At 39.2% G+C, this 18,854-nt stretch overlaps 1 protein-coding gene across 1 annotated transcript; it reads right to left on the bottom strand.

Moving 5' to 3' along the window:
- Positions 1-1,402: 1,402 nt before the first annotated feature.
- Positions 1,403-11,890, bottom strand: LOC104416188 (receptor-like serine/threonine-protein kinase SD1-7). Its single transcript, XM_010027613.2, has 3 exons — positions 11,804-11,890; positions 10,454-11,305; positions 1,403-2,398 (listed from the first exon to the last, which is right to left on the bottom strand). The coding sequence occupies exons 1-3, from the start codon at positions 11,888-11,890 to the stop codon at positions 1,403-1,405; spliced, it is 1,935 nt and encodes a 644-aa protein (XP_010025915.2).
- Between the last annotated feature and the right edge of the window lie 6,964 nt (positions 11,891-18,854).

Raw genomic sequence — 18,854 nt, 5'->3', positions numbered from 1 at the left:
TACACTATTAACTACGAAGCATTGCCATTTACTTCTTAAGTGAAGCATTCCCTGAAGCATTTTATGGTAGAGATGATTGCTAGAATCAGATGTTATCAAAGGGTTACGCGACGAGGGAACGTCATTCCTATTTGCTATCACTATTGTGTAGGCCTCTTTCCCATGACTTTTAGCTAACCCATTTGGTTAATGACCAAAGACGCTAATGTAAGACAATTATTCTTTTTCTTAGGTAAAGATTTGTTTTGTTTACGACGGTATTTCGAACCCTAACCATGAGTCGTTTATGGAAAATCATTTCAATTCTCTCTCATGTGCATGAGAGAGAGAGAGTTTTGCTGATTTGGAAAGAGTCCAGGACAATTCTGCAAGTGATGGCTGGGCTTATTGAAAATTTGGAATAGCGAAACACGTCATTAGCAACGAGCTGAAAGAGATGGTTTGGTTTTGATGAGTTAATGATATTCTGCCTGGTTCACTGGTACAATCCTCGCTCAACCCATTGTTGAGGATCAATAGTGTAGCATCCATCTTTCGTTTGATCATATAATATGGAACATGAACTTGTCTCTTTATTTCGAGAAAAGAGAAAATAAATCTAAACTCAAGGCTATCAAAACAGGAAGTGGAAACAGAGTTCGCTACCTATGAAAATCTTTCCCCCTCTAAACATTAATTTGCAATAATTATTACCACGTAAATCTTCGATATCCTTAATGTTTCTAGGTGGTTTCTCTGGTAATTTCTTCTCATAGCATCCAACTTGAACTGCTAGATCCGGAAACGTCAGTGCTATCACTCGACAGGGATGAGTATGGATGTAAGTTGGAAGATCTGCTAGTTTTTTGTTGGGAAAATATGACTTTGAATTGGGTAGAATAACGAAGTCAGATCTTTAAAGTAATCAAGTCGGATTTTGACACGTGATATCATTTTCTTTAATGATTTATTTGCCCTACAAAGTTGCTAATGGCCACCAGCAAATTTCCTCCAAGACACAGCAAAGTCTCAAATAAGAATATTAGATAGCAATTCTAGTATTTCTCCAAGGCTTCTCATCAGAAACAATTGGAAACAATTGTTGTAGTTTCTTTCGAAAGAAAAAAAATGGAAGAAGAAGTTAGTTTGATCTCAAAACAAACATACTTATTTCTGTCTTTCGAATAGAGACAACATCTTCAAAAGGTTGCAAAAAAGAACAAAGGCAACCTTTTGGGAAAGGTTGCAAAATAAACAAATACGTCTCAAAAGTTACGTTGAAAAGATATAATAAAAAAAATTCGGAATTAAATAAATAAAAAAAATAATCGTAACTTTTTGTGAACATTGTTTCAACAAGATTTATAGTTAATTTTTATAGAAATAAATCCGAATTTCAATAGATAAAAATAATGATTGTCGGTTAGTACCAAATCTCGTTCACGTGCGCACTCACATCTTTTCGACATGGGACAAGACACCTCTTCATTTGTTTTATAAACAAACTACCAACAGTCTCTGTGTTATCACTCAATTCGGATGGGAATTGAGCTAAAATACTCCTTAGGCGGTCCACTACGCAACTCATCGAGGGCCGGTCAACTGCTCGTTTCCGAACACAATCCATAGCGAGGTTTGCCATTTGTGTCAACACTTCAATCCTCTCGAACAGGGCCTCGGTCGGCATGTTTCGGTCCAGAGACAGGTCAATTTTACCTTGAAGGATCCGTGAAATTATGGTGTCCAGCATCCAGCCATCTTTATCCACATCTGCCGCTTTGTATCCAGATAACAACTCAAGCAACACAATGCCATAGCCATACACATCGCTCTTAGTTGTTAGTCTTCCAGTACATAGATATACTGGATCCGCATAATCCACGGTGCCGGCCACAGGATACTCCTCAGACTCATCTAAACCCTTAGGAAGAAGTACAGATAATCCAAAATCTGAAACTTTGGTAGTCCAGTTTTCACCTAGCAAGATGTTTGATGACTTTATGTCTCTGTGTACTATTCGAGGACCTGCAAATTCATGCAAGTACTCAATTCCCCAAGCGACATCTAGTGCCACCTTGATCTGTGCATTCCACGACATCAAAGTTGAGCTGCCAATAGCGTGAATGTGTGAGTACAGTGAGTTATTGTTCATGTACTCGTAGACTAGGGCGCACTCACTACCGCTGGCATGAAATCCCAACAACTGAATAATGTTCTTATGATTGACATGACGGAGAGTTTCGGTCTCGGCGATGAACATGTCTTTTAAATGTTCACGTTCCTTTATCCACTTGATGGCCACTTCCCGCCCATCATCCAGTTTCCCACGATACACTGTACCAGAACAGCCATCTCCAATTGCATCGCGGAAATGATTAGTTGCAAGAACCAGCTCTGCCTTTGAAATTTTTTTGAATACCTGAGAAGCAAAATTTATCAGCAAACATTCCAGTAAATGAAGTGATGAGAAATAAAGTAGTCAAAAAGACGAGGATATACCGAATATTCCTCCAACAACATATCACTGTCAAAACTTGCTTTGCCTTTGCTATGAGATGATGGTTTTAGGTGATGGGCCTAAGTTGGCCTGAAAGCCCGGCCCACAGGATTATGGCCCATGGATGAAGGGGTACGTTCCTTTCTGTTGGATGGACGTATATAAGGGATGAAAGAGAGAGAGAGAAGACACCCGTTGGCATAACGAACGTACGTTCCTCTCTCTCTCTCCCTCCAAAAGAAAAAGTGCGCAAACGGCGACGCCATCTTCCCTCCAAGGCCAATTGACGTCATCGGATCGAATAAGATCGGTTTCTCATCCTCAATCTTAAGCATTGGTGTTTAATCTGTGGCTAACAAGGTACGCTTGAATCCTTGGTGTGCTTTAGGATCGGTGATACGTGATTTTCCCGAGCTTATCTTCCGCATTCGTTTTAGGGGTTCGATTTAGTGTCGAATCCAGTTTTTGGGAATCAGTTAATCCCAACATTGGTATCAGAGCCCTAGTTCATGTTTTCCCGACCCTTTTGATGTTTTTTGATTGATTTTTCACGAAAATAATCGGCCGACACGGATCGGGGCGAGAAAACCCGACACTCGAGCACTGGTCGTCCATTTTTTCAAGTTTTTGTAAGTTGAAATCGATTTCTGAAGGCATAGGGTAAAAGGGCTCGTCGAGACGAGTCCGTTGACATGTCGACCGCCACCGGGCGACGCCGCACGCGCCCACACGCACGGCCAGAAGCCGCTGCGCGTGGGCGCCACGCGCTTGAAGCGCTGGCTCGGCCAACGCATGTGCCACACGCGCCGGTGACAGACCGGCACGTGTGTGACGCCGCCGGCTGGTGAATCGGCACGCGTCGGTCGGCGAACCGACGTGTGCTGACGTCACCGTGACGTCACCTAACGACCGGTAACCGCTGGGATGACATCATCGATGGCGTCATCGCCGACGACCGTTGGCCGGCCAGTGACCCGACCCGACCCGACATGCGCGGGAGCCTGGTGCGTGCCACGCATGTGTCGGCTGATGTCTGCGTGACGTCAGCCCGTGCATGCGCGCGGCACGTGCCGGTCGGTTCGTCCAACCCGGTCCGACCGGCCCGACCGGTTCGTCTGGTCCGATCGGCAAGCCCAACGACCGGCGACCGTTGACTGGCGTTGACCCGTTGACCGACGACCGTTGACCCGAAAAAAAAAATGAATTTGTTTATTTTTCAATTATGTTTGTGTGGGTTAGAGGTAATCCATTTTTTATTCTGCATTTGTTGCATGAATTATGGAAAATTATGAATTTTCCATTTTGTTTATTGTGGATTATAAGTGATTTATTTTTAGTTTTGCATTTGTTGCAGGAATTATGATGCGTTATGCACGGATACCTGCAATCCCGAGAATGAACGAAGGAAAAGCAAGACTTAAAAGGCTGATGATAGAGTTAGCTGATTATCGGTGGCATGACGGTGATTTAGTATCACACGTGGTTAGGGTCAATCAGATGATACAGGAAATCATCTTGAATGGTTATCTTATGCCAGATTTTGAGAATGTGTCGGCTTTTGATGAACACTCTTCCACCTGAATGGCAAGCAGTGTTAGATCGGCTACGGGAGGTCAACGTGGTCCCGGGTTATAGGAGGCTAGTGGTAGCTTTTATAAGAGAGTACTATAGGATTGAGTTAACCAAAACTTCAACCCTTAGATTGAGCGCCACATGGCGCAGAGTCAATGCGCCTTGGAGGCGACATGAAAGCTCTCCAAAAGTTTTTCCATGGTTGGCAAATATGCCTTCAAATTTTTCAGATATTTTGACTGATAGATTATAAGGGACTTTCCCTATTTATTTCTTAGATTAGTTTGAGATGTTTTTGAGTGTTGAATATCTCTTTCTATGTCGATATTTCTTCTTTGAATATATTACTTAGTGTAATTGATTGTTGTATTATGTGAAAACATTATTATTTCTATTGGATGTTAGATATTATTTGCTTTCTGTTATTGTTGACTGATGTGGGTAGTTCATAGAAGCTTTTGTAACTTCATAGAATTTATTTTGCATAAGACAATTATATTAATAATAGTTTTAAGTTAGGATTTTGGGAGGATGATTGGAAACGTAGTGAGCTTTTGATTCTGAAACCTTACTTGAAATTATTCATTGATATGATGGGCCTGTGCAAAGTGGATGCATAAATGATAGGCATTAATTATTCGTGCATATATGTCTCATGTGTTCAGATCGATGGTTTCAGCAACTAAGAACGTAATTGCTGATATGAACGACAATAATTGTGAAATATTGAATATGGAGATTCGATATGTGCTGAAAAAGCAAGAAGCACTAGAAGCTCTTGACCATGTTATGGAAGATCTTGAGGATGCTGTGCGCCACCTTGAGCTGGTAGAGGACCGCTTAACGGCATGTGAGCCGAAAATAGATATTTGCAATGCTGGTTCTAGCTCATAAAGGGCTTTGAGCTCTAAGCGCAAGTGTATTGATTCGTTCAATATGTGGGAATGCAAAGGATCAAGTCCTTATTGCAAGAGATCAAGAGTTAACCAACACAAGAGAGGAAAACGTCCTCAAGTGAAGAAAATGTCAAAGGGTGAGGTGTTACAATTGTGACAAGAAATGTCACTATGCTCGCAATTGTTGTGAGCCAAAGAAGGTAAACACATCTTGTACATTTGAGAACTTTGCTTATGTGTCAAGTTCTGTATTATTGGCTGAATCCAATCCTTTGTGGACTGTAGATTCAGGAGTAACAGACCATGTAGCGAAGGATAGAGGATCCTTCGTGGAATTCCGACGAGTACCAACTGGAACTAAGTGGATCTATATATGAAATAACTCCAGAGATGAAGTTAAAGGGATTGGCACCTGCCAATTAAATATGCGTGGTGGACACAACTTGTTCCTACACGATGCTCTATATGCTCCGGAGATTTGTCAAAATTTTGTGTCTATTTTGGTGTTGGTTAAGCTTGGTTTTAGTGTGAACTTCTGTAATAGCGGTGTAGATTTGTATTTGGATACAAACTACTATGGTTGTGGTCACTTTCTGGATGGTTTTATTGTACTAAATGTTGACTGTGGTTATGTCAATGTTTGTTATTCCTTTGTTTCACGTCTTCTACTTCGTATAATAATGATGTGAATGTGTGGCATGCTAGACTTGGTCATATTAGCCAATAATGTATTAATAGACTAGCCAAAGATGACTTGTTGGGCAATATTGAAAAAGTCGATTTGCTTATATGTGAGCATTGCCTAGTAGGGAAAACGATAAGGAAACCATTTGGAAAAAGGTAAAAGAGCTGAAATTTCATCTGCATTTAATCCATTATGACGTATGTGGTTCAATGAATGTGATGAAAGCATGGGGCTATTTATTTCATCACTTTTATAGATGATGATACTCGATTCAGATATGTTTATTTGATTTCTCATAAATCTAAAGCATTAAGTTGTTTCAAAAGGTTTATGAACTTAGAAGAAAATCAATTAGACAAGAAAATAAAAGTATTGAGATCCGATCGAGGTCAAGAATATTTATCAGATGAGTTCAAAAAATTATATGGTGAAAAAGGAATAGAAAGACTGTTGTCTATTCCATATACTCCTCAACAAAATGGTGTTGCAGAGAGAAGAAACATAACCTTACTGAAAATGGTTAGGTCCATGATGGCGTATGCTAACTTACCTATTACTTTTTGGAGTGATGTGTTGTTAACTGTTGCCTATATACTTAACCGTGTGCCTTCCAAATCAGTTACTTTCACTCCATATGAGTTATGGACAGGTAGAAAACCGGATTTAAGTTTTCTTAAGCCATGGGGTTGTGCTGCCTATACTCATGAGTCCTCTCACAAGTTTGGGAAATTGGGTCCTAAAGGAAAGTAGAGTATTTTAATGAGATACTCCGAACACTCGAAATGGTATGTGTTCATAGGTGAGCAGGAAAGTGGGAGTATAACTGAATTTTAATAACGAGATGTCATATTCTTAGAGGATGAATTTCCTAAGAAAGGCGAAATAGGGGAAGATTACCCCTATTTGAAACATTGGATCAAGATAATAATATTAGTGGAGTTCGTCTAAGTGGGAGTAATATGAGATGTGATGAATTGAATTCAACTCATTCTCAATTGCAACAACATGATAAGACAATATTATCATTATCTAATCCAAGTGGAAGTATAATGGGGAATGATGTGTAAAGTGTACAATCTCCCATACGGCGAACAAGTCGCCAAAGTATTCCCCGTCGACGTTTTGACATTGAAGGGGAAATTTTCATGATTACTCCGCAAGATGAGGATGAGCCAAGAAATATTAATGAGGCTCTGAATTGCCCTAGTAAGGAAAAATGGATTTATGTAATGAAAGAGGAGATAGAGTCAATGACGTCAAACCAAGTTTGGAACTGGTTGATCTTCCAATAAGACGCAAAACTATTGGGAACAAGTGGGTTCTCAAAATAAAGCGTAAAGCTGATGGCTTGATATAAATGCATAAGGCTCGTCTTGTGGCGAATGGGTATAATCAATAGGAAGAAATTGATTATGAAGAAATATTTTCTCTTGTAGTGAGATTTACCTCGATTCGCATAATTCTGGTAATAGTGGTTAGTATGGATCTTGAGTTACATCAAATGAATGTAAAGACTGCTTTCCTTAATGGAGAATTAGAGGAAGGAATATATATGGAATAACATGCTGGTTTCATAGTGAAAGGCCAAGAAAAAAAGGTATGTTGACTTTTGAGGTCGATATATGGCCTTAAGCAGTCGTCAAGATAATGGTATATACGATTTCATAATGCCATAATGGCATATGATTTTACAATGATAGATGAGGATCATTGTATATATATCAAAAGATTCAAGGATCAATTTGTGATCATATCATTATATGTTGATGATATACTAATTGCCGGAAGCAATATGGAGCTTGTCAATACTCCAAAAGTTGGTTGTCTTCCAACTTTGAGATGAATGATATGGGATTGTAAACCCATAGACACTCCTATTGCAAAAGGTGAATGATTGAGCTATAGACTGTGTCCAAGGACTCCACAAGAGAAGGAACAAATGAAACATGTTCCTTATGCTAGTGCTGTTTGAAGCTTGATGTACGCTATGATTTGTATAAGACCTGACATATGTTTTGCAGTTGGAATGGTGAGCAGATACCAATCCAATCCAGGTCAAGCACGTTGGAAAGTCGTTAAATGAATACTAAGGTATTTAAAGGGAATTGCTGATTATACGCTGAGTTATTATGGAAATGATCTACGACTCTAAAGCTATTTTGATGCTGATTGGAGAGGAGATTTAGATGAAAGAAAATCTACCTCTAGGTTTATCTTTCTTACCGAATAATGGCACCATATGTTGGAGCAGTAAGAAACAAAAGTGTATAGCCTTGTCCACGATGGAAACTGAGTTTGTGGCATTATCAGCAGCAATATAAGATGTTTGGCTTAAGAGATTATTGGATCATTTAGGTGTTATTAGAAGTGCTGCAGATTCATTGTTGGTTAACTGTGATAGCCAAGCAGCAAAAACATACACCAAAGATCCAAAATATCATAGCAAGACCAAACATATAGATACCAAGTATAGTTTTGTCAAAAATATGTTTGTACGAAATGATACAAACTTACAGTACATATCTACGCATAGAATGGTAGCAGATCTTATGACAAAACCAATACATAGAGATGTGTTTTGTGGCCATATGAAATCTCTAGGATTACGTAGAGTTTGATGTACTGGATTGTAATTCCCCTGAAGTGTTCACATTTGATGAATTTGTGTTTTTCATCATTAATGCTTATGAATATTTGTTTGATCTTTATGCATCTTAATGCTTAGTGTATTATTTTAAGTTGAGAAAGTATGTCGGACAGATATAAGATTAGCCCATTCACACGGGTAATCACCTCTATTTACTGTGTGATAAATAGAGATGAGACTATTTTTAAGCTTATTATCTAGGTGATAATCGAGAGCTCAAGTTTAAAATACGTATGTCGCCTTAACTGGGTGTTAAGATGAGGACATAATACTTACTATGTCCGAAAGTAAAATACCCCACATATTTTATTTTATCTGTCTATGATGCCAAATGTGAGTTCTGATGAATTTTGTGAATGAGTAGATACGTGAACTCAAGTTAGACATTGGGTATGTCTGAACTATCATCTGTACGGTATTGAAGGTGTAGACATACGCTCCATGGGAAAATGAGTTATTACCGTAATACGTATTTCATATTACGTATGCATGAGACGACCAATAAGAGTGGCAAAAGTTTGATCTCAATTTTTATGTCGTGTGAGACTCTTGAGGAAAAGAGTTCCTCAATTTTTAGTCCTCTCATGACTCTTACTTATTCTCAAGATTTATATTTAGTGTTTGCTATCTTAGGATGTTGCCAATGATCATGAGTTGATTCGATCTAATGGGACATTTCTAGAAAAGCAAGCTGAATTAAAATTGAGAGTTTGAAGGAAAGAGAAAGATCGAATTTGGAGAATCACATTGTAGTTTTGTATTAACTGGTTAACCAATTATGATTGTCTTTAGGATAATCATAATTGTGAATACAATATATATATATATATATATCATTGTTTAAAAGAGATCAAGAGAGATGTGATTGATTGATTTAGGGTACTGCATACTAAATCTACTCGGAGTGAGATGCCCATTATGAGCTGCTATATATTCATAACAGATGTATGGCAACGATCTCTCAAAGTATACTGGTCGCACGGATTATTCACGGTATGAATGTTGAAGAGAGGTAAAGAGAATTTTATTCAGCCCACCATGTGCGAGTGAGAGATGATGGTTTTAAGTGATGGGCCTAAGTTGGCCCGTCCGCCCATGTTGGGCCTGAAAGCCCGGCCCACAGGATTATGGCCCATGGATGAAGGGGTATGTTCCTTTCTGTTGGAGGGACGTATATAATGGATGAAAGAGAGAGAGGAAGACACCCGTTGGCATAACGAACGTACGTTCCTCTCCCTCTCTCCCTCCAAAAGAAAAAGTGCGCAAACGGCGACGCCATCTTCCCTCCAAGGCCAATTGACGTCATCGGATCAAATAGGATCGGTTTCTCATCCTCAATCTTCAGCATTGGTGTTTAATCTGTGGCTAACAAGGTACGCAAGAAACCGTGGTGTGCTTTAGGATCGGTGATACGTGATTTTCCCGGGCTTGTCTTCGGCATTCATTTTAGGGGTTCAATTTAGTGTTGAATCCGATTTTTGGGAATTAGTTAATCCCAACATGACATAAAACAGTTCTAACTGGTTCTTGCCCACAAAGCAACTTTATGTCATTCGAAAGATACTCGGGGCATCCAGCTAAATGTTTGTCACGAAACATTAACAGTCTAAGCCTTTCCATCTACTCGATGGATTTTGTACCCATAGACATCGCCTCTAGAGGCTCGAGCATGTCCAATTTAATACCTTGAATTGAGTTTGTTCCCTTCAAATCCAAAGCAAACATAGAGGAGGAGTTAACCACAAATAAAGGCGATGAAAACAAGCTAGATAAATCATAAATAGATCAAAAAAACATTTACAGGATGGTCATGCAAGAACCTATGTATATGCTATTAAATTGGCAAGCCAATGCTAAAGCGCCACACATCAAGTACCTGCAGTGCCAAACCTCTAGTAAATTTTAAACAACATAATTTTAAAGAACAAGAAAATACAAATCTAATTGCAGGAAAATTTACCAAATTATCCTGAAACACTCTCAGAATATCCTCATAAGACCAGAGTCTACTGCGCCTGCCACGATTTTTAGGAGATTCTTGACGCACGATTTCTCGACCCATTTCTTGAAGCAAGTCGTGCATCCATATCTTGTTCGACTCCATATATATAAGTGATTTTTGAGAGAAAAATGTGAAGCCCACTGTCTGGTTAACAGTGGTCAAAAGCCTTTATTACCTTAATTTTGTCTTCCCCATTAAAGAAACAAGCGATGTCAAGAAAGATATCTCGTTCATGAGTTTCCAATCCATCAAAACTAATTTTCAGAATCTCATCAATATGGTGGCCAGGAATGGCACTCAATCTTTCTAATGTACGCCTCCATTCTTCAGTGCTCTTAACGCTCAAGAAAGATCCCAATACAATAAGAGCCAAATGGAGACCTTTGGCATAGTGAACAAATCTATCGGAGAGAAGTGCGTAGGGGTCTCCTTTTGTAGGGGATGGTTTCTGAAAGGCATTCAAGCTGAAAAGTTGAAGAGCATCATCATGATTCAGTTCAACAACCTTATAGATTTCTACACTTTGAGTGACTACTATTTCTTCATCTCTTGTCGTTAACATTATTCTGCTCCCTTGACCAAGCCAACTTCTTTCACCCATTAAGTCCCTTACTCGGTCCATGCAATCCACATCATCAAGAACTAATAGAACTCTTTTATTGCCAAGCTTTTGCCTGATCAAATCTACACCTATATGAATGTAGCCAACCTTAATGGTTTTGTCCCCCAAAATGTCACGAAGTAGAGCTTCCTGCAGTTTACGTAGGCCATACCGCCTAGAAATTTCTCTAACATTTTCCAGAAAGCTACTACCTTCAAATTGATCAGCAAACATATTGTATATAGCTTTCGCAATAGTTGTCTTGCCTATTCCGCCAATCCCACATATACCCACCATGCGAACGCCATCATCCTCTGCATGCAATAACATTATAACATCTTGTATTTGTTCGTCAAGAGCGACTGGATGCCTCGCAACATCCAAGTCCGGGAGGTTTAGCTTGCTTGAAACTTCTTCAACAATCTTCTAGATAAGTTCAGATTCAAGATTGCCAATTGCAATCACTAAAAATATGTGACATCCTGCTATGCCACAAAACTATTCAAAAGAACTTCATATTTACTTGTTATATATTTACTTGTTCTATTTTCATATTCTAAAGAACTTCATACTTACTTGTTAGAGCTCTTTGAAAAGTACCGGGTTTCCAAATGATGCATCATACAACAAACATTAGGTTCTACAAAGATTAAATTATTTACTTTGGTTTCTTTAATATAGTGCAGCTGGGCACATCCTCCGCTAAACTAAAACAAATAAGCTGATCAGGAGGATTATCGGAAATAACACCTTCCTCCTGATCCGAGAAGATGTAAACCAATTAAGCCGCAGAACTGGTCAGATTCCAGTACTATACCATCAGGTGATTGCCCCCAAAAAGATTTCTATTTGAGCATTATGCTGATGAGAGACAATGTCAAGACAAAGCAACTTCCCTGAAATTGCCAGCTCTGTGCTGCATACCTGACAAGAGCTCCCACAGTACGAGTCCTTGAATTTGGATGATGATGGCTTAGTCGTAAAGTGAAAGTTTAGAGCTGCCAAAGCCATTGATATCTGTGTGAGCAAGATTATCTCCTCCCGCTATTGCTTGTCCCTTCATATGAAGGGACCCCACTCTGTGACGTCCACCAGGAATGTGCAGAGATCGGAGAGAAGGTGGACTCTCTCTCTTCTGCTGCTGCTGCAGCTTTGAACTCAACAGCAATGCGGGTGCTCGTGCGCCTCGCGCTCTCGAGGGGCCCCGCGGGTCGCGGCCCGGGGAACGGTGACGGACCAATCAGGACGCGAGGGATGCGAGGCCGGACCAATGGGATTTCGCCAGCGCCGCGGGTGACGGTTGCCGCGGGGTGGGTGACGCGAGCGTCGAATCTGGAAGTTGGTGTCGGACTCCTTTTCGTGGCGCTTTCCATCGTTTTTTCTGGTTTTTTCCTTCTTCTTTTTTTTGGTTTCTTTTTTTGGTGAGGTCAGCTGTTTCTTTCGCTTGAATTGGTCGCACCAACAAATGAATGAGTCCGTCGGACCATCTAATTAATAAATAAATAAATAAAACAACACCTAAGCATAAACCATACAATTACGTAAAACTTATGCATATATCTATGTATTTTTTCCCATCGCATTGCTAACAAATAATACAACAAAAAAAGGAATAATTCGAAAAATATTTTTTTAAGGACTATTGTCTGTATCACTTATGAGAATGAATGGATAGAAGATGTTTTCATCATATAAGAAAATATTTATATTGAGTTGATGTCCATAATGAAAGTAATACAAGTGATATTTTTCAAATAAAATATGTTTTAAATTATTCTGTTTTTGCGAAATAAATGAAATCATATTTGGAAGAATACTTCATCGATGAGCGAATGATTAAAAGTACCAAATTTGTTGTTTGATGGAGTAAAAAAATGTTAAGGGTGCGTTTGTTTATATACATTTCAAAAATTGTTCTCAGGAATGTAAATGAAAAAACTATTTCTATTCCTAATAATTTTTTACTGAAAGACGCATTTGATAAACTTGTTCGGGGAATAAAAATAAATAGAAACACGTTTGGTAAATTTGTATTCTTTTTTTGTTTCTTTTAATTTTTTAATATTTTTTATTTTATTTTTCCTTTTTTTCTTTCTTTTTCTTTTTTCTTTTTTTTTTTGGCTGGTCGTCGGCCTCGGCCATGGCCGACGATCGGTCGACGAGAGCCGCGGCCTCGCCTAGATTCGGTGAGGCCTAGCTCGCGCGGCCTCACCGGATCTAGGCGAGCCCGAGCTCGTTGAGCTCGCCTCGCCTCGCCTAAGCGCCGGCGAGGCCAAGCCTCGCTAGGGGCCGGTGATGCTTGGTCTCGCCGGGGGCCAGTGAGCCTCGCTGTGGCTGAGTGAGGCTATCGGCCCTCGTTGGCCGGTTGCCGGTCATGGCAAAGGCTAGCGACCAGCCAAAGAAAAAAAGAAGAAAAAAGAAGAAGAAAAAGAGAAGAAAAGAGATGAGAGAGAAAATTTGTTTTTTAAAAGTGTTTTAAACAAAAAAAAACAAATTTGTTTTTATTTCTTATTTTTGTTCTAATTTTGTTCCCGGAACAAAAAAACAGATTTTTAACGAAAACGCAAACAAATGCGTATTTTTTGTTCTCGAGAACATAAAAACAGAAAATCTGTTCATGAACAAAATTTAAAAACGCAACCATGCACGCCCTAAACTTAGAGAAAAGGTGAATGAATTTTCTGAAAGTGATTATTTAAATAGAGGGAATGAGACGAGGAACCGTAAGGGATTTAATCTTTTAAAGCTGATTTAAAATAGCAATTAAAAGTACAATTTGCCAAGTCAGCAAAATGGACAAGACATGGAGGAAGAAGAAGAAGAAGCATGTAGAAGCACGAAATTTTCCCCGTGGACCATTCTTTCGTTTGGGGTCACTGAGGGTTTAATTATAGGGAGCCTAACGATTGGTACTTATCATCGCACGACTCGTAGCTTTAACTCGTAGCTTAAGTCCAACGTTATAGTAAGAATCCATGCATAAGAGGATGCATGTGACTGGGTGGGTAGGCAGTCGGCAAAGAGTCCTCCAAAATCAATCTTTGAGTTGTTATTTCAATCGATGGAGACATTTTGAAACTTTACCCAAACGAGCTGTAAAGATAAGAGCGAGGGAGAGGAGATCCTTATCCGAGATCCACACGAATTCATCCTATGGCTTATGTGTCGAAGAACATCACCTAAAACGTTGTGCTCAACATCATGGGGTAATCTTTGAGGATCAATGCCAGCAAGGTTTGAGATTTTTAGGACGTGTCAAGTATACTTTCACTTCGTTTTAGTGTCATTCGTATCTTAAAAATAGATAAATGTGAGATTTTATAGAACCATTATTCATGAGATTTTGTGGAATCACTCTTATAAAAAATTTAGGCTTAAATAAAAATATTGTTTAATATTTAAATATTTTAACTCTTTCCCAGAAAAATCAAAGCCACTTCCTTGAGGTGAACATGAAGGAGGCCTTATATTCCTAGTATTCGACTTTTGTCACCTCCACTACTCAAAAACAACTAAACGCAGTTGTCCCAACTGTGTGACTAGGAGATTTGACCTAGTGATTGTTGATTACATCCTGTAGACCTATGAATTGTTGATCCACTCATTTTAGTTCTAATAATTAGACATGGATTTTAGAGTCGCGATATGGCCTTGGCCCCACCGAAATGATATAAGTCCTATTAGGAAGGACGAGAGGCAACACTAGCAAGATAACGTTTGGTATTTTCAGGTTAGACTTTGGCATAAGTGTGGAAATATGTAATCAGAGGCAAATATGGGTTCAGAAAGATTCGAACTGAAAACCTCCTATTTAATACTAGCAAAGAACAACAATGTTTGATTGTTGATCTTTATGTACAATTTGTTGAGATGATTTCTACTATATAAAGATATTACAAACCATTACTTTGTAAGGAAACAATACAAAGGAATTGAAAAGGCTACCTTCATCCCCAATCATGTGATTTGAAGATCTAGTGGCAATGAATGATTCTCAATCTAGACTATTTCCAACAGTAAGCACAGCAAATGCCTTTTGCACATCCGATAGAAGGAAAGACTAATAAACCGATTAAAACAATCTAAAGTAGTATGTCATTGTTTGTTATGTGTTTGACAGGAAATGATTTTGACCGTTCCTTTTTCAAGCTTCCCAGTCATGCATTGATTGAATTGTGGCTTTTGACCCTGCCAACGAATAAAATCAGCTTGAGAATATTTCATTCCTAGACCGTTGTGAGGAAACACCCTTTCTTGAGAAGAAAAACGATTATTACCAAAATGCTATAATTGTTTTCCCTTCTTGTTACTCTTGAAATTATTTCTCTGACCAAAAAAAGCTGTCCCTTGTTAAATTGCATGGGAAATTTTACTTGTCATTCGACTCTCAAAACTTTGCAGTTGTCAAATCAGATTAAAGAAGGTTGGCATAGTAAGCTTCAACATGGAGGTAGTGAATGAATCATATTGATCACCTAAGTCATCAAAAACATAGGCACCCTTTTTTTCATCCTCAAGGAGACATTCACTAGCAAATAGCTCATTAAAATTATTTCAAAATGCATCGAGATACTCATAAAGAATGAGAATTATATCTACCACATTTTGGAGTTGTAAAAAAATTGAAACTTCACGTTCCTCAAATACCTTGGCCAAAATGTTTTGTAATGCTAACTACACCTCAATAGATGTCTTCAAATTTACTATATTTGCAAGGATGTCTTCAAAGAGTGTTGCAATAATCCACCCCTGTAGAAGGTGATTTGACATTCTCCATTGTAAGAGCTGTAGATTTGTCACTTCCACATGGACTCCAACTTCTTCTCGAGAGGTGATTATTGTTGGACTCGGCATATGGTACTTACCATCAATTAATCCCATTAGATCTTGACTTTCAATCAATGCAAGCACAAGCAAGAATAGTTTGTTTTAGTTTCAATGACACAAAATTGCTTATGTTTAAAGATGACGGGTACGAATATTTTGGCATGCTAGAGGCATTAGTGGAAGGCATGGTTAAGGATCGATGGGACCACTGTCGACCGTTCCAAAAGTTTAAATTATTAGATGATTGTGTGATTTAATATATAAATATTTTAACAATAAGGACGTGGGTATCAACTTGTATTATGTAACATGATGACATCAAGAACGCTTCAGCTGTGAGGATGAACCTGCCAAGAATCCGCATCTATTGTTGCTAGAGAAGACAGAAGGCGACAGAAGATGCAGACGAAGGTAAGAGGAGAATCGGTGGACCATGGTAGAGAGTGACCACAAATGCGCCAAGAAGTGATGCCATGGCTTCCCCACACTAGCAATATAATGAAGAGTAAGGGTGAGGAGATTGATAGTTCCAAGCTACAAGTTTCCTTGGCTACATTCAAACCAGGAATCTCTCTCACTCACATCAATTTCCGGTCAAGCAGCATACCAGCCAAAATAGTAGATAGATGACTAGTGTACTATTTCGCACAATGAACGAATACCCAACCCGCTTGGCGTTTGTACAAACGAGTTCAGAACGCTTCCAACTCAGTTCGAGTTTAGCCATGGAAAAATTGCTGTAGAGAAAAGGTGACCCTTGTTGCGGAACGTGTTTCTGCATATGCTAGCGTCATTAATCTGTGCTGGAAATGTTTGGCTCGTGTAATGTTGAGTCGAAAATGTCATACTTGATGAAAGTAACGAAAACAGTGAGCACACATTCTGCGAGAGAAGGGAAATTAAACGACTTGAACAAATCTGTAACGAAAACAAGACTGACGACAGCCTCTACAGATAGCTTTCTGATGAAACAAAACAATGGAAGAAGCAGCAAGGACAGTTGCTACAGTGCTCGAGCTTGCATCGGATACTATGTCGATACCAAATCTCTTGCCTTTCCAGCACAAGCTAAGGTAATGAGGGTGCTGACTCAAGGGCAAGAGGGGCTAGGGTTTGTTGCCTTCTTCTGTCACTGCTCTTGCTTCATTGATGATATCGAGAGCCAAATGCATTAGGCAACTGTTCAAAATACACACAAAGATTAACAAGTTGAGATGCATAGTAAGTGCTTTCCCATCTTCGATCTAATTTTTTTATGGCTATACTATACAAAGGGGGAAAAAACAGCTTCCACTTAATGCAAGGGCAACGCAACTAGGGCCTAGTTGCATATTAGCTGCTCTCTCTGCCCCTTAATATAATTTCCGAGCTAAGGACTTCCCCCTCCTGTTAAAGAGAAACAATTGAGTAAAAATTGCAAAATTTGTCCACGCTAACAACAGTGATGAAGAAGAAAAAAACTCAGCCGCTCCAATATCAAATAAAATCTCCTTATTATCTCAAACAACATGAACTCGCATAATAAATCCGTAACTTCTTGACTTCAGTTTAACTAAGGTGAACTTTCTCTTCATAAAATTAAGAGAGCTTACCAACTAATAAATTTTGTTTTCTTTGGTTGGATCAATACGATGAGTGGTTACAAACACCCTAGCCCTTTAGGCCTTAGATTAGGGGAGCCAAAGTGCGATAATTTTTATCAAGAAGTTGGTGACCTATTATACAAGCCAAGAAAGAAAGAATCACCCTTTCTCTTCCTATAAATCCAACACATGCTCCACGTTCCTTCAGCTTCTTCTGCCATTTCTCTGCTTCATTCATCTTTCCATCTTCTCCTAGGCCCATCACCCACCTCTTGGCACTTGGGGCTCTGATGGATTGGGTTCTTTTGGCCACGCCGGTGGTCTTGGTCATCATAGTCCACTGGTTGTCGTTCACCGCGCCGCTGCAGCACCGGCCGGCGGAGGGAACCTTGCCTGTAGGCGTTGCTGCCTTTGTGGTTCTGATGGTCGTTCTGGTGCAGTACGAACCTGTCGCCTTCTTAGAAAAGCTCGGTTTGCTGGTGATATTTTATTTCGTGATCTTCTTCAGTACATGATCTGTATGGAGAGAGGAATTCGCAGACTCATCTTTTAGATGCATGGCATATGTTGTGTATCAAAAACTAAGATCACGTTTCTTTCACTTCAATATGAGTTCTAGCTTTCTGGTATCCGTCAGTAAAGAATATCAATATTTCATTTGAATGTTATGCGCATACATAGTGAGGATTTTAGTTACCTAGGTCAATTAATTTTTTTTTTTGCCATATATATCAAAGTTCTGGGAAATTTATTTGGATTATACAAAATATCTACAACAGGTAGATCAGGAGGCGAAATATTTAATACAAAATATAGGTCTGCCAAACTTTTGGTTAGGATTCTTTCGAACTTTAACCATCTTTCCGAAGGGTCAAGAAGCTCGTCAACTTTCTCCGAATAACCGAGCAAGAAAGCTGAAAAGGGAAAACATTGACCCTGATTTTCCCGTGTACTCTCGGCCAATATTGATTTGGTTTACCAATCGAACCAATTCGATGATTGTAATCAGCAATCACATCGGGCAAATTTGTTTCTTTTTTAAGTGGAGTAGGAACGGTGCTGCGCAGGTCACAGCCATCAAGCAACGGCCTACTGGTTCTCGCGATAGCCACGCAAAGTTCACCACAAAAAAAAAGATGTACACAGTAGATTGGTTTCGGATATATTATTGTATACTTAATAAGTAGAGGTGTTAATTTCGACAAAATTAAGAATGTCGCATTAGGGTATATTTTTCAGTTTAGGTGCGTTAGGAATCGACCCAACACTTCAAACTTGGGCCCTGTTTTCTTCTTGACCATTTTATGACTAACCAAGCACTATAGCTCGGGTATAGAAAATTAACGCGTTGGTAGTTAAATTTCCTTTTTGGGTACATTCCCAATTCTCATCTCGTTCAATTGGTAAGAAATCAAGTAAACATTTCGTAAGGCCCCGGAGGCCTTTTTTTTTTTTTTTTTGAATCAAACAAGGCCAAAGTGCACCAAACTCAACGTACCTTCTCTGTGCATTATTAACGACATTATTTTGTTAGGATCTTGACTCATTCATAAAATTATATGAGT

Source organism: Eucalyptus grandis, chromosome 8, assembly GCF_016545825.1.
Source record: "Eucalyptus grandis isolate ANBG69807.140 chromosome 8, ASM1654582v1, whole genome shotgun sequence".
NCBI lineage: Eukaryota > Viridiplantae > Streptophyta > Magnoliopsida > Myrtales > Myrtaceae > Eucalyptus > Eucalyptus grandis.
The sequence above is the reverse complement of the archived record's forward strand: the minus strand, read 5'-3'. Positions and strand labels throughout refer to the sequence as shown.

Bases quoted from the DNA above. Each gene is read 5' to 3' on its own strand.
- LOC104416188 (XM_010027613.2), bottom strand. From the start codon at position 11,890: ATGGCTTTGGCAGCTCTAAACTTTCACTTTACGACTAAGCCATCATCA. The intron at 11,306-11,803 runs GTATGCAGCACA...GAACTTATCTAG, and splicing joins ACTGTGGGAGCTCTTGTCAG to AAGATTGTTGAAGAAGTTTC. The intron at 2,399-10,453 runs GTAATAAAGGCT...TTTGCTTCTCAG, and splicing joins ATGGGGAAGACAAAATTAAG to GTATTCAAAAAAATTTCAAA.